Source organism: Rousettus aegyptiacus, unplaced genomic scaffold, assembly GCF_014176215.1.
Source record: "Rousettus aegyptiacus isolate mRouAeg1 unplaced genomic scaffold, mRouAeg1.p scaffold_m13_p_11, whole genome shotgun sequence".
In the NCBI taxonomy this organism is placed as follows: Eukaryota; Metazoa; Chordata; class Mammalia; order Chiroptera; family Pteropodidae; genus Rousettus; species Rousettus aegyptiacus.
The window spans coordinates 56,940,113-56,964,363 of NW_023416286.1; the positions used below are offsets into that span (position 1 = coordinate 56,940,113).

General features: G+C 33.6%; 1 protein-coding gene across 3 annotated transcripts in view; it reads right to left on the reverse strand.

Moving 5' to 3' along the window:
• PCCA (propionyl-CoA carboxylase subunit alpha) overlaps positions 1 to 24,251 on the reverse strand; it is a 321,747-nt gene that overhangs the window by 283,882 nt on the left and 13,614 nt on the right. For all 3 annotated transcript variants that reach the window (XM_016123140.2, XM_016123141.2, XM_016123139.2), the window contains exons 3-4: positions 19,841 to 19,888; positions 19,667 to 19,735 (exon numbers count right to left, since the gene is read on the reverse strand). In XM_016123140.2, the coding sequence (XP_015978626.2) occupies positions 19,667 to 19,735; positions 19,841 to 19,888 (117 nt within the window). The remainder of the gene's footprint in view (positions 1 to 19,666; positions 19,736 to 19,840; positions 19,889 to 24,251) is intronic.

A 24,251-nucleotide genomic window follows, 5' to 3' on the forward strand; every position in this document is an offset into this window, starting at 1 on the left:
TTCTAAACCATATGAATAGCTAAATGTTAGTTCTAATAAAACATGGATAGCCATCAACTCATGAGATCTCAAAGCACTGCTAGAGCCCCAGCAGCTCAATGTGTGCCACTAAATGATCACACTATGCATGATGTTCTTAATTGCTTTAATTTTATTTTATTTACTCAAGTAACGTATGAATATTCTGGACTTTTAAAAAAGTTTAAGCAGTACAGATAACAATTACCTCATTAGAGATCTCCCAGTCTCACTTCCTACCCTAAAAGCAATTATCATCAGTTTTACACATGTCATTCCAGACTTCACTAAACATTTTCATATGTATATGTAGACATAAAAGTGTGTGGTTTTGTGTTTAAGATTTAATTGTATCACACCACATTCTGCAACTTGCTAAACTGCTACATACAGTATCCCTAGGAATGTGGGTAAACCATAACTACTTTAACCATTCCCCTAATAACAGACATTGTTTCCAACTTGTAGGTATAACAAATGGCGATAACATTCCCTGAACATGCACATTTGTATTTCTATTAGAGAAATATTTGAAAGTGTAAATGCTAAAACTACACATTTAAAAGTTTATTTTCATGTAAACTATTTGTATTTCTTCTTTCAACCATTGCAAGTTTTAAATTTAAATTTACTTTATATTATAAAGTAAAGGTATTGTTTAGTTTGTCTTTTGAATTATACATAATACCTTAACACTGTCCTTATTCGAAATAAAGCTAACAACTCCACTGCTCATATATCCATCCCCATTACACTCTCTCCAATAATCAAGTCTCACATGAGTATGTACCCTTAGACTTTTGTCTACGCCAAGGGATCTCAATGGAGAGCAATTCTGTCTCACAGGACGCAGTTGGCAATATCTGGACACAGTTTTGGTTGTCACAAGTATGACTTGGAGTCATATTTGGTGTCTAGTGGGCAGAGGACAGAGATGCTTAAAAATATCCTAAAATGCACAGAACAGCCATCTATATATATCAAGGAATTAGCCAATACAAAATGTCAGTAGTGCCACTATTGAGAATCCTTGGTCTATGATTTTACATAATGTATGTAACTATAAAAATATATAATATTTTACTGACATAAAAACAGATGTATTAATCGATGGAATAGAGAATCCAGCAATAAATCCACACCTATGTATTCACTCAATATATGACGAAGGAGGCAAGAATATACAATGGGGTAAAGATAGTCTCTTTAATAAATGGTGCTGGGAAAATTGGACAGATACATGCAAAAAAGAAAAAGAAACTGGACCACCTTATTGCACCATATATAAGAATAGACTCAAAATGGATTAAAGACTTAAATGTAAGACCCAAAACCATAAAACTTCCAGAAGAAAATATAGGCAGTAAACTCTCTGATTTTGCTAACAGTAATTTCTTTTCAGCTATATCTCCTCGGGCAAAGGAAACAAAGTAAAAAATAAACAGATGGGACTATATCAAACTAAAATGTTTTTGTACAGCAAAGGAAACCATGAATAAAAAAAAAAAGACAACCAACCAAATGAGAGAAGACATTTGCTTATGATACATCTGATAAGAGATTAATTTCCAAAATACATAAAGAACTCATACAACTCAACAACGAAAAAAACAAAAAATCCAATTAAAAAATGGGCAGAAGACCTGAAGAGATATTTCTCCAAAGAGGAAATACAGATGACCAACATACAAATGAAAAGATGCTCAAGGTCACTAATCTTCAGAGAAATGCAAATTAAAATCACAATGAGATATCACCTGGTACCTATCAAAATGGCTATCATCAATAAATCAGAGAACAAGTGTTGGCGAGGATATGGAGAAAAGGGAACTCTCATATGCTATTGGTGGAATTGCAAATGGATACAACCAACATGGAAAACAGTCCGGAGGTTTCCCCCAAAATTAAAAATGTATATACCTTTTGATCCAGCAATTGCACTTCTGGGTATTTAACCAAAACAATAATTCATAAAGATCTATGCACCCCTATGTTCATGGCAGCACAATTTACAACAGCCAAGATACAGAAGCAACCTAAATGCCCATCAACAGATAATTAGATAAAGACGTTATGATTCATGTATACAATGAAACATTACTCAGCATTAAAAAAATGAAATCCTACCATTCTCAAAGACATGGATGGACCTAAAGGTTACTATGCTGAGTGAAATAAGTCAGACAGATAAAGATAAATACCATATGATTTCATTTATATGTGGAATCTAAGGAATAAAAAGAACTAATCAAAAACAGACTCACAAATATTGAGGACAATCTGGTGATGGCCAGAGGGGATGGAGGTTGAGGGGCTGGAAGAATGTGGTAAAAGGGTAAAAGAAGTGCAAATTAGCAGTTGATGGATGGTCACAGGAATGGGGAGCACGGCATAGGGAATGCAGTTAGCATTAATATAATAGCTAGGTGGAGAGTCAGAGAAAGAGCAAGTCAGGGGCATCATTTTATAAACTATACAAAGGTCTAACCAATGTACTGTATACTTGAAACTAATAATAAAACAGAATTTTTAAAATGTATATATAAAACATTTTAGTGTAGGATTTTTACACCATTAATATTATACTGTAGGTGTCATTCCCCAAGTTCTTTTTCAATCTTGTTTGTCTTAAAAATCTTTTCTATCAATATGTAGATATCTTTTTAACTACTCATTCTTTTTAACTACTAAAGAATTTCAAGATATGGCTCTACCAGTTTACCAACCATTTCTCCTACTAATGAAGACTCTTCATGGAAGATTCTTCCAGCTGGACGGTCGTGAGGTTTCCTAACCAGACATCCTGTCAGTTGTCCCAAGTCCCCCTTCCTTCTCTGGATCTTTCTCTTCTGGAGCTGCTCCTACCTTTTGAAGCCATTATCTCCTGTCTGTGGTTTAGACTAGGATTTTCGATTGAATGATCCCGTCAGCTGACTTTCAGAAATTCTCATAATTTCCAGGACCATAGTCCCCCCTCCATTTTCCATCAGAATTCTGGTTTGTTATTTTTCTTGTTTTAAATGTTTCTCTCACCTGGGAATTTAGGGGCAGGAAGGTGAAATCTAACTCATTCCACTAGCTTGAATTAGGAGTAAGGGCTTTTTAAAAGTTTGTATTTCTTATCATAGAAATACAGTGCGTGTACTTCTATTTTACTTTAAAAGTCAATTTAAAAAATTGTTCAAAAATTATGAACAATTCCCTTTTCTCCACATCCTCGCCAACACTTGTTCTGATTTATCTTGTTTTCTAAAATAAAACAGTTAAAATTTATTTTTAAGACTCATGAAAAATGTCAACAAATCCTAATTAAGGATCTGATCTGGTATAAAAATGGGCGCATGAAAATGATAAATACAGTTAGTTACTAACTTACTAAAACCACAAATGCAACCTGGCTATAGTTAACACATTTTAATGGTGGTATCTTCTTCCATTATCTATTCTACCAGTTATCAAGGCATTCCTAGAAACTTCTAAAGCTAGCTTTCTAACCTCAGATTTCACTATCCAATATTGCTTCTGGGTTCAAAAAAGTCATGAAAACACTTCATTTACAGTCTATGGTTGGTTTCTCACCCAGAGCTTCAGATGAATATTAAAAATAGCAAAATCAACCACCTAAATGCTTTCCTATCTGAAAATCCCTGGTGCTCTACAAGTAAAAAGTTTAGTAAGGCTACTCCTATTTGTCTTTTATTTCAAAATCTAATTTTTCTCCAAATCCAATGTCTGGCTGGCTTAGGAAAGAATTCTAGGTATAGCTATTGGCATGTTTCTTTTGGGTGAAAGAATAGATTAATGTTTTTAAATTACAAGGAACATCTCTGGACAACCCAAGGTAGAAAAATCCTACCTTAATAGAGGTGGCATCTGGCTCTTTGAAAAGAAAGAACTAGAGTAAAATCTGCCCCATCAAAAGAAAAATTGTATATAATAGAAAGACTAAGAAAATAAATATCTGAGTATTATTTCTAAAACTCAAAGGTAATCCAAACATTTTCCCTAGAAACATTACTTCCTAATTCCATTTCTACCCTAGAGGTCTATGCTTTCCACTCTCTTGTCTAAACTATTCTATGTTCTACCCACATGTCCCTTTACCATTAAATAAACCCATTCGGCTGCATCAAATTCATTCCCACAGTTAAGTGACTTTTAAGAAACACCAGTGGCCCTTCTAATTCCAGGTAAAATAGAATAAGCATATTCCATCATCTGTCTCACCGAACACAATTATGAAACCTGAATATAAGTATCAAATATTTACAAACCCTGAAAAAAAGTAATTGCAGGCAGATCAAGGAAGAACAGGATTCAAATTACTATAAACCAGAAGTGAGTTTTAGCATTTTCCTTTCCTCCACGATCCCCCTGCCTAATCGACAACACCTAAAATACTCAGAGTACACATTGGGGTGCTAATGAAGAGAACTCCAGAAGGCCTATACTTGTGACTCAAGAAAAAAAAAAGGCGCTCCTAACATTTAGAACACTATAGAACTCTCCCAGGGTGGTTGTTGTCTTTTTAACTCCATTTTTTGTGCTCCAGCCCCCAAGTAATTCTATGACTGCAGCAGCAGTGGTAGAAATGGGAGCCTGCAGAAGCCAAAACATTCAGAAAAGGAATTTTCTTCTCCAATCGATGAAACTACAGTACCAAGAGAGTGGGTAAATTTCCATTGTTTTTTTTCTTTATGACGTAAGAATATACATATGGTCTCTGCCCCCAGTTCCTGACACAGAGCTCCAAAATCCTTGCGATTTCCTGATAGATAGGGGTGCTTCCTGACACAAGAGCTACTAAGATCCTTGGAATCTCAGGAGTGATAAGAGTGTCTTTTTGTACGTTAATAAGGTGACTGTGGCTGGGGGCCCTTAGATAACTCCAAAATGGGGGCTAGAAACCAGGAAAAGGCTTGATTAGAGAGTTGGAACTTTTATCCCCATCCCCCATCTCAAGGGAGAGGAGAGGGGCTGGAGCTGAGTTAATTACCAATGGCTAATGATCAGTCATGCCATATAATGGTACCAACAGGACACTTCTGGATCCATGAATACATCCACATGCCAGGTACATCGTAACTCTACAGAACAGAAGTTCTACTGTTCAAGACCTTCCAGACTTTGGCCTATAGACCTTTTCACGTGGCTATTCACTTAAATCCTTCATAATACTGTATATGACAAACTGATAAATAAAAGTAGTGTTTCCCTGAGTTCTAGAAGCCATTATGGCAAATTATTGAACATGAAGAATGGGTTGCAGGAATCCTTGATTTAATGCCAGTTAGTCAAATGTACAGGTAACAACCTAGGACTTGAGACCAGTATCTGAAATGGAGGCAGTCTTGTGGGATTGATCCTTTCTTTAACCTGTAGATCTGTACCAACTCCAAGCAATTGGTGTCAGAATCAACAGATACAGGACCTTCACAGAGTATGTGCTCAAATCAATACTTGTTAAATGTTGAATATCTGTCATTCCTTCCGAACTCATACAATGCAAGCTAATAAAATATTGTAAGGATAGATAAAAATCTGTTAGAAGACCTTAAAACACTACCAAAATATAAATGTATCTCTTTAAAATTGCTATGTGTAACCATCACCACTATTCATCTCCAGAACCTTTTTCACCTTGAAAAACTATGTGAATATACTTAATGTCAATAAACGGTACACTTAAAAAATAGTTAATATATTTTTTAAACTCCCCCAAAATTATATATGTGACTTCCAATTTTCAATCCCACATATAAAGGAGCTGATCGTCTCCACTCTGTTCTAACAAGTAAAAAACCTGAAAAGATTGAAAAATTAATTGTTCTTGGGTATTATGATTCTGGGAGGAAGATAGATGAAGGAACCATTGTAGGATAATAAAAAGCACTGTATTTTGTTTTCTTAACGAAGATTGCCCTCACGAGAAACTACTTAACCAGAGGCTACACTGTTAGTGTATTATGAAGAAGTAACTGACCTGGTGGAAGGGAGATACTCAACTCTAAGGCACTCTAACCATCCTGTGCAGCTAAGGAAAAAACAAAAAACAAAAAAACAGAAAAACTTGTAAAGTTCATAGTTCAGAGGTAGAGGCTCACTAAAAGTCAGACACCAAATCATGTTTATTTACAGCAGTTCCTTTGACCTGGTACATCATGTCCAGATTTCACCAGATTTCAAGAGAAAATTTACACGAGACATGTTAAAAGGCAAAAAATACAATGTGAAAAGACAGCAGTATCAAACTAGACATAGCAGGGATGTTCAAATTATCAAACGAGGAATTTAAAACAACCATAATTAATATGCTAAGGGTTCTAATAGATAAAGTAGATGGCAAGTGAGAACATACAGATAAAGTAAGCAAAGAGATGAAAATCCTAAGACTGAACCAAAAAGAAATGCTAGAGATTAAAAAATAATAATAATAAAAAAATAAAGAATGCTTTTGAGGAGCTTAATAGTAGGCTGGACATGGCACCTGAAAGCATCTCGAGCTGGAGGATATCAACAGTAACACCTAAACAGAAAAGGTAAGAGAATGAAGACCGGAAAAAAAAAAGAAACAATAGAATATCCAAGAACTGTGGGACAACTACACAAGGTATAACATACACAAAATGGAAACATCAGAAGGAAAATAAAGGAACAGAAGAAATATTTGAAACGACTGAGAATTTACCCCCAAATTTAATGCCAGATACCAACACACAGACCCAGGAAGCTCAGATGACACCAACCAGGAGAGATACCAGAAAAATTATGGCTAGGCAAATCATCTTCAAACTGCAGAAAATCAAAAATAAAGTCCAGCAAAAAGCCAGAAGGGGAAAAAAATGCAGTTATAGAGGAACAAAGATAAGAATTACATCTAACTTCTCCTCAGAAGCCATGAAAGAAAAAAGTGAAACTATTCAAAGTGTTGAGAGAAAAAAGACCACCATCCTAGAATTCTATATCCTGTAAAATTATCCTTCAAAAATAGAGTAATAAAGATTTCCTCAAACGAAAATTAAGGGAGTTCGTTGTCAGTAGACCTGTCTTGCAAGAAATGTGAAAGGTTCTTTAGAGATAAGGAAAAAAACTAGATTTTGATTGCATTGACTTTCTCTATTGATTTTCTATTTTCAATGTCATTGATTTCGGCTTTAATCTTTATTATTTCTTCTGCTTACTTTGGATTTAAAGTGCTCTTCTTTCCTAGTTTCTTGAGGCAGAAACTTAATTCTCATTCAGTGATGGTGGGAATGCAAAATGGTACAGCCATTTTGGAATCCAGTCTGGTGGTTTCTTACAAAACTAAACATACTCTTACCATGTGATCCAGCAATCACACTCCTTGGTATTTACCCAAAAGAGCTGAAAACATACGTCCACATAGAAATCTGCAGCCTTATTTATAATTGCTGAAACTTGGAAGCAACCAAGATGTCCTTTAGTAGATAAATGAATAAACTGTGGTACATCCAGTGGAATATTATTCAGTGCTAAAAAGAAATGAGCTATCGAGCCATGAAAAATCAGAGAAACTTTAAAAGCATATTACTAAGTAAAAGAAGCCAATGTGAAAAAGATACATACTGTGTAATTCCAATTACATGACATTCTAGAAAAAGCAAAATTGTGGAGACAGTAAAAAGATCAGTGGTTCCCAGGGGATGGAGGGTGGGGAAAGATGAACAGGCAGAACACAGAGGATTTTAAGGGCAATGAAAATACTCTGTATGACACTATAATAATGGATTCTTAACACTATATATTTTTCCAACCTTATAAAATGTACAACGGCAAGAGCAAACCCTAATATAAACAACAGCCTCTGGGTAATTGTGATGTCAGTATAGGTTCATCACTTGCAACAAATGGACCACTCTGATGGTGGACACTGATAATGGGGAGTCTGTGCATGTGTGGAGGCAGAAGGTATATGGGAAATCTCTGCGGCTTCCTCCCATTTTGATGTAAACCTAAAACTAACTCCACAAAATAGTATTTAGAAAACAAAACAAAACAAAAAAATTGGTATGTAGAGGCATTTCTTATTGAGGAAAAATTACATGAATGCCTTCATAAACAAGTTTTTGTAGTTTCGAAACTGCTCTCCCCTATGTAGAGCATCCCAGCTGAGTTTTATCAGTGTAGCCTAGGGATCTATAACACTTAATTGGAATAAGTTCACTGAAGTTACTTTGCTATATTTAATTATAAATTCCCTTGTACTAAAATATCTAATATCCATTTGGGGAATACATTATAGACGTAGAAACTGAACTAATAAATGATTAATTCACAGGAAGACTTGTAACCCATCAGTTTACAAACTTAGACATTTAAAAATACTACATATTTGCACTTTTACCTGGACTTGCCAGTCTCCCATATAGAAAGACAAGGATCCTGCCCTCTGTCCCAAGCCTACAAATTCTCCATTGGACAGACCATAACCCACTACCAGCATCTAGACAGTGCTCAGCTTCCATTTTACCCTCTCAGAGAGAATTTCCCACAACACCTTATTAATGAAGAGTGCCCCATTATTCTCTCTCAGCAGCTGATTTGTTTCCTTCATAACACAGCAATTTGTAATTACTTATTTGTATATTTTCTTATATATCTTTCTCTACCACTGGACTATAAATGCCATAAAAGCAGAAATCACGTCGCTCCTGGTCACTATTCTAATTCCATCAGCTAGCATCTGGCCCACAACAGGCACTGATACAGCCTTCAAAGTAATAATAAACTTTTCTTTCTTTGAGGAAGAAAGGGTACTTTTCTATATACTTAGTATGGGAAGCAATGTGCTACAACTTGAGAGTCATACATAATTCGAATCTATTGCTTGCCTAGCTAGACCATCTCTGGCAACCTACTTTATGTCTTGAAGTCCCAATTTTCTTGATCTAAAATGATCAAGAATAATACTTCCCTTATATAATTATTCTGATTCTCTAGTATATAGTAGCTACTCAATAAGTGTTATTACTTAGAATATCTTTCCCTACACTAAGAGGTCTCAAGTGAGTGAAGCTGTAACAAATATGAGTTAACTTGGGACCTTATAAACACTGAAATATCAAAAATATTATTTATAAATGTAAGCTTTTTAAATATTTTATTTAATGTATGCTCTTCCACTAAGACTACAAAACTTCTAAATCTTAAATGGATGCTTAGAGAACAATTAATCCATATAGATACCTTTTCATGCCATCAGGAACGAATTATATTGAAATACAATGTTCCTTTTCAAATATGCTGTTTAAATTTACCAGAAAATTTAAAATATACAAATACAAAGTGATAACAAAATGATGAAATATTGTGAGTATAAGTTAAATCTTTAGTATAAGGACAAAGTTCTTATTAAAGAAAATTAAGGTCTTAGGATTTTATAAAGGAAAATTTTCACAAGTCACTTTCCATAAATTAAGTTGAAATATCTTTATTAAATAGCAAGGTATACTAATAAATATGTGAAAAAAAATAATTTATATGGGAAGATACCCTTATAAACCCTTTTTTTGCTATCCAAAAGTAATTTTTGCCTTGCTGCTAAATAAAGTCAGAGTCCTTCCTGACTGGAATGACTGGTTTACTTTTAGCTCCAGGGGGCTTAAATTATCAGTCTTTTAAGAAGCTTTAACAGGTTTTGACAATTTAACCTGCTGAGCTCACAGCACCCAAGGGAGGGTCATGGTTCCAAGCTTTATTTCTGATGTGGCTGACCACTAATACTGACTCCATAGATAATGGATTTCAGTAACTACCACCCACAGGTTAACACTTGGAGTAGTACCCATAATATTGCTTTAATTAAGTTAATACATGAAGGTCACAGTTTGGTGGAAAGTTTTATTAAATTTGGCAGTGCTTATGATAAAAAAAAAATTGTATGTTCATCTGTACAGTAATTCTATAAATTTGCCTATAGATATAATCCAGTTTGCTCAGGGATTTATGCTGCATTTCAATTTATTTTCTAAAAGGAACTCAATTTATTAGTTCCATTCCCCAAAAATATGTACATTTCTAGCATTTCTAACTGATAGTTTCATGACAGATGGCTCTAACCATGCTGGGCACAGAATGGGTCTACCTGGCACAAAGAGACCACCCACTAGAGCAAAGATTTCCACCACCACCACACCCACCCCGATTTTGGAGCATTATGATGGTGGAAAAGATTAATGCTTTGATTTGTCTACAGCTTCATGTGTTAAATATTAATGTCTTTCTGAAATATTAGATTTTTTCATCATGAAAACGAATATATTTTGGTTTTGAACCCACTTTATGTAATAGAAAATAAGCCAAAGAGTGTTTATAATAAATATATAAATGGGCAAATCAGATTTTCAAATAAATCAGAAATTAAAGGTTCACTCTAAAGTGTTAAAAAACAAAGAGATTCTATACTTAAAAATGCAAATCACAGACAGCAGAGTTTATACAATTTTCTATTTTTATATGTAGTAGGTAATTTGAGGTGATTTTCTTGAAAAGGAAAGAATGATGGCTGAATGCATACATGCTGAATTCAGCAATTACTGTATTTTTTAAATATACAACCTGACAGGCTCTATGGTAGATAATAATGAATCAGCATGGGAGCCATTTAATATACTTCTTGATTAACTCATTGCCTGTCCAGTTCACACACAGACATGCTTACATGTCATAATCGTCATAATTCCCATCATCCCCACTGCTAACACTCAAGCTCCTTGATTAGTGCACAACTCCCAGACGAGTCATTGCTAATGCTAAATAATTCTCTTCAGCCTCCTGCTACTATTCTGCAGGATCTCCAATTAAATATAATGTCCCTGATGAGCCATATTAATGTGAACAAATTTCTACCAAGAATCCTATCCTATTTCATTTTACCCAAAAATGTAGAGAAAGTAATTTAGCAAAGCCAAGATAATAAAAACATTTTAAATTGATGTAGTATGTTGTTTCTGCAAAATATGTTTTTCCAAAGACAAAAACAAAAGAGTATAGAAGAAAAATGTCTAAACATCTTAAATGCTTTCTTCTCCTAATTAGTTCTTTACTAAAAACTTCAATGTTTCAAATTTGCATAAGTAGCTATGCTCTATTCTTAATCCAAAAAAGGTTATGAGAAGCTAAATTTTATAAGAAAAGTGAGCAATAGCAAGTTTTAAAGCAAGTATACCATTTAAAATCCTTTTAATTGCCCAATTACCAGAGCTCCAAGGTCCAAAAATCACATTAATGAAACCAATTGCTTCCTTCCATTAAATGCAGTATTACAGTCACCATCAGAAGCTTTGCCATGAAACTATGCTGCTGGTAAGGAAACTTCATGTTGAACAATGACAATTAGTATTTTTTGCAAGAATTAATTAAGAATCCTATAGATTTTTCTATTGCAATCTAAATGACTGGAAATATTTCTGATGTAATTAAGACCAACTAGGAAACATGAACCAGGACTTCCATCATAAAATAGTCTGTACTAGCAAAACAATTTAAGAAAATGTTATTTAAATATGCCATCTCTACTACACACACACACACACACACGCACAATAAAAGGTCACCTGACTTTTCAGTTATCATCCCAAAAAAGTTTTACAAAGCTGACTCTGGTCATTTATTTCTGTTTAAGGATCAATGATTGCATTAGCTGCAAATAAGTCCATTAACAGATTTTGTGAAATGATTTTTTAAAAGAACTTTAACTCCTTTCCAAATTGAAAAAGTTTGAAAAAATGTCCTCAAAAGTAAGTTATGTGAATAAGAAAAAGTAAATGTGTGAAGTTTTTACTTTTAAATTGCTTCATCTTTGTGTACATCTAGAATAAAACTGAAGATATTCTAACAAAGATAAACAAATATAAATATGTATACAAATATAAAAAGATAAAGATATTCTACCACCACCATAAAATTTTGCTAAGTTCTTCCCTAAGATCTTTTATACCTCAGTCTACATTAATTTATTCCATCTCCATTTACCTTATCATTACCCTCCAGTTTGTTCAGCTGGAACCATCATATACTAATTACACAGACATCACAAAGTCCTATTTGTCCTCGGTACCTCCCCAGACAACAGGGAAATATTATCAAGGGTGGGCATGCTAAGTGATGATTCCCCTCACCTTACTGTCAATCATCCAAGAGTGCACATAGGAAACCCCACTCGATCTCATTACCAAATCCTAACGCTTAGACTACAATATTCACCAGGAGTCATACTTCAAACAGCGGGCTGTCTGGCAAAGATGTGAGTCACAATGACCACTTCCCTGATTTTAGGTTTTGGTTTTAACACAGTAAATATCAGTTATTTCTCATTTAAATCCAATGTTACTGCACACAGGCGAAGCAACAAAATATCGATAAGCTCAATTTAGGAGTCTAGATATGGTACACAGTCAAAGGTTAAAGTACTGAATCAATCCCATTTTAAAAAATCAAAACCTTAACTTTACAGGTTTGATACAGATATAACAATATTTCGCTATCTCTTATGGAAAAGCATACTTAAAAACAAATAAAGGTATTAAATAAAGTTATGCAGCATGCATTTTGAAGAATACAAGAATCTAAATTCTCAAATTCTTTGCTCCCATTATTCACCAAACTAATGAAGCTGGACCCATCTTCCTCAAGTCCTAGTCACTAAAACCATCGAACATTTCTCATTCCTTATATTCTTAACTTCTCTGGGACTAGCTAAAATCACAATAGATTAGTAACACACAACCCTATAATCCACTCTGCCTTCTAAGTCAATATTAATAAGGCCCTCTTCGACAAATTAAGAAATTCTCCCCCATCAGCCCTCTGCCTAAAAGTTAATAAATTTATTCCAAAGACCTGACTCTTCTTGCTCCAAAATTTTATGGAGTGGTCCTAATTATTTCTGCTTTATAAGGCAGTATAATTTAATATCTGTTAGGATAGTCCCCTTTTCAACTTGTATCAGAATTTTCTAGGCCATTTACTCCTTTGTCAATTCCCTCCCAAAAGTACATATTAGGATTTAATATAAAAATGTAGATAACTTAGAAATAACTAACATTTACAATATTCAGTTTTCCTATACAAATCAAGAAGTTTTCACATAAGGTTTACAAATTTCATTTTAAACTCATAAAGTGTTTTTTCCATTGATTCTATGAAGTTCCATTTTTTGTTTTACTTTATACCTTATTGATACACACACCAAATATATGTAAATAAACTATAGGTTTCTTTATATTTCTTTTTTAACTACCAGAGATCTCTTTTTACTGTTTCTAAAGAGTTATTCAGTTGACTGTATAAATAAAAACTCTGCCTTTCCTGTCTACCATTTTAAAACTGGAGTGCCTTACTGCATTACCCAGCACTTCCAGCATGCTGTTAAATAATAATGATAGTAAATTATCAGTCTTCGTCCTGACTTTCATGAGAATGCTTCCTGTGAGGTATAACCATTTTATTATGAGAAGGCAGTATTTCATATAATCCTTTTTTACTAGAAAGTTTACAAGGAAAAGGCAGTGGGTTTATTTTAAATGACATTTAGGCTTCTTTCAAGATGATCATAGTTTTTCTTCACTGACCTTCAGTATACTCAATTAAATTATAGTCTCTAATGTTGAGCCATATTGAAATGTCAAGAATGTACTCTGCATGGCTACAGCATATTATATAAATTATATTTTCCATTACTTAGGATTCTTCTATAAATATGTATAATAGTCATTGTAAATTTTTTTTTTTTTTGCTTATGACCTTAGTCCAAATTTTAATTTGAGTTATATTGCTGGTTTCATTTTTAAAAAGGAAGGAAAGGAGGAATCTATTTTTCTTTCTCTAAGTCTAGAGCAATGTAAATCGTGTCAAAAGTTCTTGCTTCCTGAAAATTGCAAAGAATTCTTGTGAGAATCTTCAAGTCCTGGATGCTCCATTCCATTCCTTAAGAGAGTCCTTTAGTTACTGATTTTTTTTACCTTATTCAGACTCTTTGCAATTACAGGCCTACATAATCACCTGTCATCAATTTTGCAATTGAGCAAAACACAATAACTAACCTTTTTAAAACAATTAAAAGCATGTTACACCCCACTTTCAATAGAACAATCAAAAGAACAAGAAAAAAGACCTAAATATCCCTATGAACCAACCAATCCTAAACGACACTCTACTCATCAAGAACAGAATATACATTCTTCTTAAGTTCACATGGACCATTTTCCAGAAAAAGTCATTTAAAAAAAAAAACATAAAACTTTGAGAAATTTATAAGGATAGAAATGATAGAAATGTTCTCCAACCAAAATAGAAGAAAATTAGAATTCAGTAATAGAAACATGGGAAAATCACAAATATGTAGATTTAAACAATACATTCCTAAATAACAAGTGGGTCAAAGAAGAAATCACAAGAGAAACCAAAAAATACTTCCAGAAATGAAAATGAAGATAAATATATAGGATACAGCTAAACCAATATTTAGAAAAAAATGTGTAGCTAAACACCTATACTTAAAAGACCTTAAATCAACAACCTAATCTTCTACCTTAAACTTTTTTAAAAAGAGCAAACTAAATCCAGAGCAAGCAGAATAATAAAGACTACAGTAAATATGAGGTTGAAAATTATAGAGAAAAAAGTTAGTTCTTTAAAAAGATCAATAAAATTGAAAACCTTTAGCTAAAGTGGCCAAAAAAAAAAAAAAAAAGGGAAGATTCAAATATCTAAAGCTAGGAATGAAAGAGACATTACTACCAACCTCACAGAAATGGAAATAAGGAAATACTATAAATAATTATATACCAATAAACCAAATAACTTAGATAGACATAAACTATAGAAACAGACTCAAAAAGAAATACAAAAATCTGAATATGCTTACAAGCGATTGAATTAGTAATCAAAAAACTACCCACAAAGAAAAGCCTAGACTCAGACTGCTTCAGTGGTAAATTCTACCATGCATTTAAGAAATAATACCAATCCTTCATGAACTCTTTTAAAACAATAGAAGATGAGGGAATACTTCCCATCTTATATGAAGCCAGGATCACTCTGATACCAAAAACAAAGACATGACCCAAAAACTACAGATCAGTATCTCATATATATGAATAAAAAATTCTCAACAAAACATTAGCAAATTTAATCCAGCAACATAAAGAACAATCACCAAGTGTGATTCATTCCAGGAATGCAAGGCTGGTTTAACGTCCAAAAATTACTTGATGTAAAATGCCATATGTAAATAAAGAACAAAAACATTATCATCTCAGTAGACACAAGAAAAGCATTTAAAAAATTCCAACACCCATTCGTGATTAAAAAAAAAAATACTCGACAAACTATCGATAGCAAAGTACTTCCTCAACCTGATGATGGGAACTTATAAAAATCCCAAAGCTTAAATCAAACTTAATTGTTAAATACTGAATGCTTTCCCCCTAAAATGAGGAACAAAACAGGATACCTGTCCTCATAATGGCTATTCGATATCATTCTGAAAGCTAAAATCAAGGAAATTAGGCAAGAATATGAAATAAAAAGCATCCAGATGGAAAATAAATAAACCTATCTCTATTTATACATGACACGATGATTTAGAGGGGATCCTAATGAATCTATTTTTAAAAAATTTAGAACTAAAAACAAGTTCATCAAGGTTACAGAACACAAAATCACTATACAAAAATCAATTGTATTTCTATACACTTGCAATTAATAAAAATTAAATTTAAGAAAATAATAACAGTTCTAGTAGCATCAAAAAAATACTAACCTATTTAGGAATAAATATAACATAGTACCACACTTATATCCTAAAAATTATAAAACATTGTTGAAAGAAATTAAAGTGACCTACATAAGAACAACATCAAATAAAATATCCATGCTCATGGATAGAAGACTTAAAAATGTTGAGCCAATAATACTTCCCAAACTGATCTACAGATACACCACAATCCCTTCAAAAATCCCAGCAGGATATAGTCTTCCACTAGGACTATCTTCCCTTTATAAGCCATTCTTTATAAATTTTTCTAAATAAGGGCCTGGAGAATGACACATGAAAGATAATTCATGACTTTTTAAGAAGTTTAACTCTCATATTGCTTTCTCCTGTCCTGACCATTTCCCACTAGAGTACTTTACCTGCTTGTTGACTCTGGCTTCATAATCCGGATACAGATGCACTATTCTCATCAGTATATATGAACTGTTTTCCTGGGTAAAGCCTAACTTTGAGACTGCTCTAGATCAGTCTTACATTCTCAATGAAAGCAAGAGAACTTCAACGGAGAATAGAATGTCATATTATTTTAAGACAATCCAACAATAAAACTAGCTAACCTGCGAACCCTCCCTAGAAGCACCTAAAATCCTAGATTAACTATAACAAACATCCTTTCGATGAACAGCCAAAGTAACCATGTGTCAGGCAATTGTTGTAACTGGAAGCAAAAATGTTAGATGCAAAGTTGTTGGGGGGACAAAACAGTCATATGGATTCAAAGGTTCAACCCCAAAAACTAATTTGAAAAGAGGAGAAATGCAACGTTATAATGGAGAGACCTGATTAAAGCTCCTGAACCAAGTGACCAAGCTTAGTGCATACAGTAGTATATAAGTATTCCCTGTACTACTCTTTGAATTTTTCATTATGTTTGAACAAACCCTTAAGAATATAAATGAATGGCCAATAACATGAAAAGATACTCAAGATCAATATTCATCAAGGAATTTGAATTAAAACCGTAACAACATATAATAGTCATTAAAATGGCAAAAATCAAAAGTACTGATATCACCAAGTGTGGGCATGGACATGCAGAAACCCGAAAACTCATACATTAGTCATGAAAGTATGATACAACCATGTCAAAGAGCTGTTTTGCATTTTCTGATAAAGTTAAACATGCATTTATTTATGCCAGAGTCAACAAAATACCACTCACTCACAGGCTGAATCCAATCTTAGGAAGGCTTTTGTACAATCCTCAAGCTTAGAATAGTTTTTACATTTTTAAAGAGCTATAAAAATAAAAACCACACATATAGAATATGCAAAGGGATCGTATGTGGCCTGCAAAGTCTAAAATAGGTTTACTACTCAGAGAGATAATATATTTATTATCCGAAAAGAAAAAGGCTACTCACCCCTTATCTACCCTATGATCCAACAATTCCACTCCTCGGTATTTTATCCAAGAGAAATGAAAGCATATGTTCACAAAAGACTTGCACAACAGTGTTTATAGAAGCCTTGTCCATAGTACCTAAAAGTTGGTGGGGGTGTGTGTCTTCAGTAATTTGACAAGTTCATTCTAAAATTCATATGGAAGAGCAAAGACCCAAAAATACTGAAGACAATTTTGAAGAATATGACCGGGGGAAGGAAGCCCATGGAAATAAACTGCATAGTCATCTTTAAAAGTTAACTCTTTTCCATTAAACATTTTTTGCAAGTTAGTTGTCTTTCCTTCTTTGTAATTTATCACTTAATAGTAGTAACCATTAGTCTTTTTTCCCTGCTTACCTGTTTAAAAATTAGTTCTTTTAACATAAAATTAATAGCATTTAGAAACAACTGTTACAGTATTTTCCTACTGCAATAACATTTACATTTCAATTTGTCAAATTAGCATAGTCTATAAGATTTTTGACTCCAAGTTACATTTAAAATGCTCGCCTCCTAAAAATAAACATTTAAACATTAACAATACATATAACTAGCATGCCTTATTCCTATTATCAATACTGTAAAGCTGATTAGATATGATGGTAACGAAACTATCATCGCACGTTAAAGAAGCAAAATATGCTGTTAGAGGAATTCACCTTTTTGGCTTTCTTGAGATCGAAGTAGAACACAAACAGTAGATTTGGCCCTATAGCTGAGGCTTAAACTTCGAACATTCCAACCATCACTATTATCCTTTTACTTATAGTATATTTCCAGAAACTAACTTAAAGTAGGTCATATTAAGACATTTGACAGAGCATTCATTGCTTCTGTTGACAATTTTTATTCTAAATTATTATAACCTCTGATATACTCACTTCTACTTTGAGCCAGAAGTGGCTAAAATAAAACTACCACCTCTGCTTTAGGAAGGATATAAATGACAGACTTAAAACTCAGACCAACTCTTTTGAAACTAGTTTTTCAAAATCTAGAAAGTGACTATAAAGTGAATACAAAGCTAGAAATGTAAGAATGGGAACAGTTAGTCATGCTACTTGAGGCAAAAACTTACAAAGTAGATCATCATTCAATAGCACCAACACTGAAATATAAATATACAGAAACAAAGTATAATTTTGGACTATCAATGCCAACAATCATCTCCATGAGAACACAGCATGAAGAATTATCTGTATTTTGATATAGGAAAAAGATAAGTAAAAGGTTACTGTTAGAATTTAAAAACAGTAATTGTCCACAATTCAAACATTTTTCTCTTTCTATTTACCATGAATAAAAATGCCTCCTAATACACTGAAAATAAACACAAGTTGAGAAAAGTGAATTTTAAATTTATTAACTAGCTTGATGGTGACACAAACGTATTTCTAGAGTTTGCTCCAAACAAATGCATTAGTTTGCCAATTGAGAAAGAGACTGAAGTAACAGTTTTTTCACTGTTTTATGAATATCTTGCAAGGAATGGAAACTAGCAGTTAAAACAAATTACTAGTAAAGAAGCCAAAAACCAATATTCAAAAAAAAAAATCAAACAATACATGCAAAACAAGTTTACTTAATTGCTTTTAAGTAAAAGCTGAATATTTTAAAAGTTCCTCTCAAATACTTAACCTTTATTTTTGAGAAATTAGAGTAGCTTACAATAATAACCATTTTGTTTTTTAGAAAGTAACACCATAAGGCAAAATGAACATACTTCTAGATAAAATAAGAAATTACAAAAATTAAAAATTCTTTGTATTAAATTACTATACAATAAAAGCTGACATTATTAATAGGTCCTATAATCAAAAGTAGAATTTGAAAAACAGTAACTTAAAGTACAACTACTTATATTTCATTCTATAAAGTTCTCATAATTTACATTCTTTTCCCATGGCATTTCTTCTACTACTCATTCATAGTTCATTACTGATAAAAAATGCCTGCTGTGCTAAAAATTCAATGAAATTATATATTGTTCCCTGCTTTATGCTATACTTTTTCATTCATGTCCAATTAGCATTAGCCTATCTTTCATTTATCAAACTTTCTGCTGAACACAGTAAAGCTTTTACAAAGGTTAAACAATTACAGCAATCCCTTAGTGATACTAGCGTTATGCTGTAGGGAAATGTGCTCTCATAAGGCAGCATTGTATAAACATTTCATTAATCTTTGAATCTAATTTTCTCATGCTTTGCTGAAATCTACTTGGTGACCAGCAATCAGTCTAGCAATTTTTTTATTCTAGTCTAGGTTTTCAAAGCCTTGAAAAATAAATAATCCATACATTGAAGACACAATGCTCCCATTTTGCTTAATACAAAATTAAGTAATTTTTTTTAATTGTGTATGCTCTTTTCAGATCAAGAAGAAAAAAACTTACTATCTTTCATTTTTTTCTATTTGGCCCAGAATAAGGTCCTGATTTAAATAAAGCAAAAATATACTTACAGAACTAGCATCAACATCACTGTAGATGGCAACCGTCTTAATGCCCATCTTCTTGCAAGTTTTAATAATCTATTTTAAAATACATTAATGTTATCATTAACACTGTTTCATATTTAAAGGGATGTAATAATAAAATTCAGAGTAAAACAAAAAATACGATTAAATTCTACTTACCCTACATGCAATTTCTCCTCTATTAGCAACAAGAATTTTCTCAAAAATCTGAAGAGATAAACCACAAATAACATTGTTACTCTCACTTTGGGACCAGAAAACAAGTTTTTTCCACAATTAACATTGGACATGAGTTTTTAATCAAAGGAAAGTCTGATATAATTTATATACCATCAATATTGGGTTGGGCACAGTAGTAAATATTTTTAATAACTCAGAACAGATACAAACTATGGTTATATCCAAAGATTCCCAGACCAAGCAGGTTATGCTATATGAATACAATGTTAAGTTTGAATAGTCATCAAATTTTGAAGAAGCTGAGGCCAAATAGAGTAGTTCCATTATGCTAGAGACCTCAATTCTAAGCCCAGCTTTGCCACTAATGACCTAATTTACTTTAAGCAAGTCTGTCTCTGTAGGTCTTGATTTCCATATATATAAGCTGATAGCATTCTAATCGGACACTAATATGGTTCTCTTCATTCTCTAAAACTATATAGGCTAATCCTTTCAAACTCAGAATAAGAAGTAATTTGGATGTAACACATTTTAGTACACAATCATTTGAGTCAGTGATTATAAGTTAAATGGAACTATAAAAAGATTTTAGTTATATTTCAAAAAGATAAAGTTGCATAGAATCTTAAAAGTACTCTTATATAACTTAAAGCAATATTTTAACCCAACGCGGAGTCACAGAATCTCAGAATTGCAAAACGCCTTCAAAGTCTTGGTTTAACCTTTATGTCACTCACAATAGCTTATTCCACCAAACTGAGAGAAAGCCTCTGACTTAAAAATAGGAAACCCAATCTGAACCTGAGTCAGTGAGAGCATTGAGTAGATGAGCCCTTAAAATATCCCAATATCTCCTCATGCTTGAGACTGTAAAATCATCTACCTTTCTACATGGTCATGAGTAAATCTCTGTAAACGGTAAGTGTATACTAAGAAAAAAGTGTTTATACTTCCTTGAACTGCATTTTAAAGTGAATCTTAATTATTAAACAGACTACAGCCAATAAAAGCAGTACAAACACTAGAAGTTACACATTAAACAACTATTATAGTAAATACAACAAATCATAACATTATAGGGATTAAGTAAGAATTCCATCTTAATTTCTATTCGAGGGACAGAATAACAATTAAGAATTAAGAGCCGGTCTAGGGCCAAACTGCCAGGATGTAATCCTAACACTACCACGTGTTCTTCCTGTGTGTTCTTCTGTAGACAAGTCATCCTTCTTGACCCTCAATTCCTGGTATGTAAAATGACAGTATTAACAGCACCTGCCATAAGAGGTTATGAAAATATAAATTTCTGTTTAAAATAGTGCCTAGCACACAATGTATTCAATAGGTGGTAGCTACAGTTGTTATTTACTACTTTGGGCCACATACCAGACTGTTACAAATCTAGAAGTGTAACCCTGACAGGGAAAAATCTTTATCAAAATGAATAATTGTACCTGACACATCTCTAATCAAGGATTTTGACAGTTAATTTTATGTGCAACTTGACTGGGCCACGGCGTACCCAGATTAAACATTATTTCTGGGTGTGTTTGTGACTAACATGTAAATCAGTGGACTCAGTAGATTTCCCTCCCAATGTAGGAGTTATCAAATCTGAGAGCTGAGATTCTGATAGAATAAAAAAGTAGAAAAGAGGATTTGTTCTGCCTGTCTGCTTGAGCTGGAACATCAGTCCTCTCCTTCCCTTGGACTGGGACCCCAAAAGCTCCTCTGATTCTCAGGGGCCTTTGGACCAGGACTGGAATTACATCGCCAGCTTTCCTGAGTCTCCAGCTTGCAGAGGGAAGATTAGGGGACTTCTCTCCCTCCCTAATTGTGTGAGCCAGTAAGTCTCCATATATATATCCCCTACTGGTCCTATTTCTCTAAAGAACCCTTACTAATACAGGACCATGAACGTATTACCAATTAGTACATGAACTCAATAAAGCTAATCATATCACCTATTCTTCCATACATGGTTTTCTTTTAAATAACAGATTTACATGATTCAGAATTTAAAAATGTAAAAAAGGGGATATACTATAGAGATACCCAGGTCCTTGCCACAAAGGCAACCACTATTACCAGTTTCCTATATATTCTTCCAGATAGGATACACATATAAAAGAATATATAAATAAAGTTAAACCAACTTTAAAACTCTTCCTCTGTGTCAATAATTACAGGTAAACATCCAGCGTATCGATAACATCAATGTACTTTATGCACAATCACAACAAAATGTGTGAAGTCATAAAATACAGCTATCTATGCCCAAAAGGCTGTGGTAAATACAGAGAAGGGAAAGTGAAAAGTATATGTAAAGGCAATAACTGAAAGTAGAGGGTAGCACTAAAAACTACAAGTAATTTTTAATGTATCTCAAGCAAAAAATATATATGGAGAAGTTGCAGCAAATAAAGCTAGGGTAAAAAGGCCAGATTATAAAAGGACTTACATACATTTAAGGAACTGGGACTCTATCCTACATGTGGAGAGCCACACAGAAGGCACTCTGAAGGTACTCTCAGGGGAAGGAAAAAACACCTTTAAAGTGAGAACCTGAATCATTAAAGACAAGAGGGGCTTTCAGGTACCATGAGAGACAAAGAACTTTTGCAGCAGCTGTTCTATAACTGTGCTAATGATGTCACTAGGGTAAGAAACACATTGGAGGTTTCCTGAGGTTTTTTTTTAAGTTGTCTTCTTTCAATCCATTCTCTCTATCCTTCCTTCCTTCTTTCTCTTCCCTTTGTTTAGATCTTCACAGCTGGAGTCTAAGAAACCACCACCAACACTTCATTCAGAGATTAAGAGAAGGTCTGAGCTGGCCCATTCCACTGGGTACTTGGAGGAATGACAGCAGAACTCCAGACACTGGGTCTCTCACCAAACACTTCTGAGATGGGGTACAACACAGTAAATCCACCAGCTCAGGAGGAAGACAGGCTTGAGTTTTCATTCCACTTACATGTACTATCTGGATTTTGAGCCTCAGTTTCCAAATGTACAAAATTGAGCTAAAGATAATATTAAGCAGCTGATATTTAGAGCACATGCTTTCTACATGCCAGGTACTATGAAAAATCTCTTCTGTGCACTATCTCATTTAATCTTTATAATAGTCCCATAACATCAGTTCTGATAATATCTCCCATTTTACAAATGAGAAAACAGATTTGACAAGGCCAAATCACTTGCCCAAACATAAACTTTATCATGACTGTGGACACCAAAGAGTTTTCATGATTAAACAAAGCCACAGAAAGGAAACAACAAAGATAGCAGGCAGCAGATTTGATTTCAGACATTTATGACAAAAAAGGAAAGGGAGGCTCTCTTTAAAAGTCCTAATCAAGATAGTTATACACATTTGTTTTTAGTAGTTATCAATGGCCACCAATACAGTGGGTGAGTTTCCTATTCCTGGAACCTCACTATGATGTTGTAGCAAAAACAAGTCTCAAACCACACACATATAGACATTTATGAACAGACATATAGAACTGATATGAATGATTGACAATAACATAGCTAAGATGCCTTCCTAATCATCTGTTGAAGTATATAAAACTACCTAGATATGGAGGCTTAGAGAAAGAAAGGGTCTACATCATTACAGTTCAACAGAAATACATGGACACAGTTGCAGGGTATATGTAATTTTAAATTTTCTAATAGCCACATTAAGAAAATAAGAATGGGGAAATAATATATTTTAACTCAGTACCTAAAGTTCTATATGCCACGCATATATAGACATTTACTAATAGACATAAAAACAATCTTAAAATCTGCTGGATAAGCTCAGGGAAGTCTCGACTTCCTGTATGCTGTAATGCTCCAACAGCCTGCATGAAAGCTTCACCTGAGACAAATGCATCAATATTCTGATTCAGCTAACCATACTGTCAGAATGAAGCTATCAAGAATCCCCCAACCCAGTGGGAGAATGCACAACCATCTCATTTAGGGATCAAGCTTAGGTTCTACCCTTAAAAGTAAAGAATGAAAGTCCAACTAGATTGTTTAACTCAGGGGCTGAGAATTTCTAGAATAGCCAAAACACATCTCCAAAATCACAAATTACATCAATGAAAGCCCATTTCTAACACCTTTTATGCTAATGAGGAAGGCTATCAGTGTTTATAGGGAGAAAGATGGCTGAACCACTTGCAGTATTTCACCCCCTCTGGAATGTGGCCTCTTGAATAAATGCTAGCTAGCTAATCACTCCCACAGTGTTCCAAATTAGGACAGAGGTTACCTCTAAATGGAAACTCAACACATGCACCCCAAGGCATATTGTCTATGCTGAAGTTTTTATATTAAACTACAGATTTCATAACAGCTTAATTCACCTGGACCTGTGCCGTCCAATAAAGTA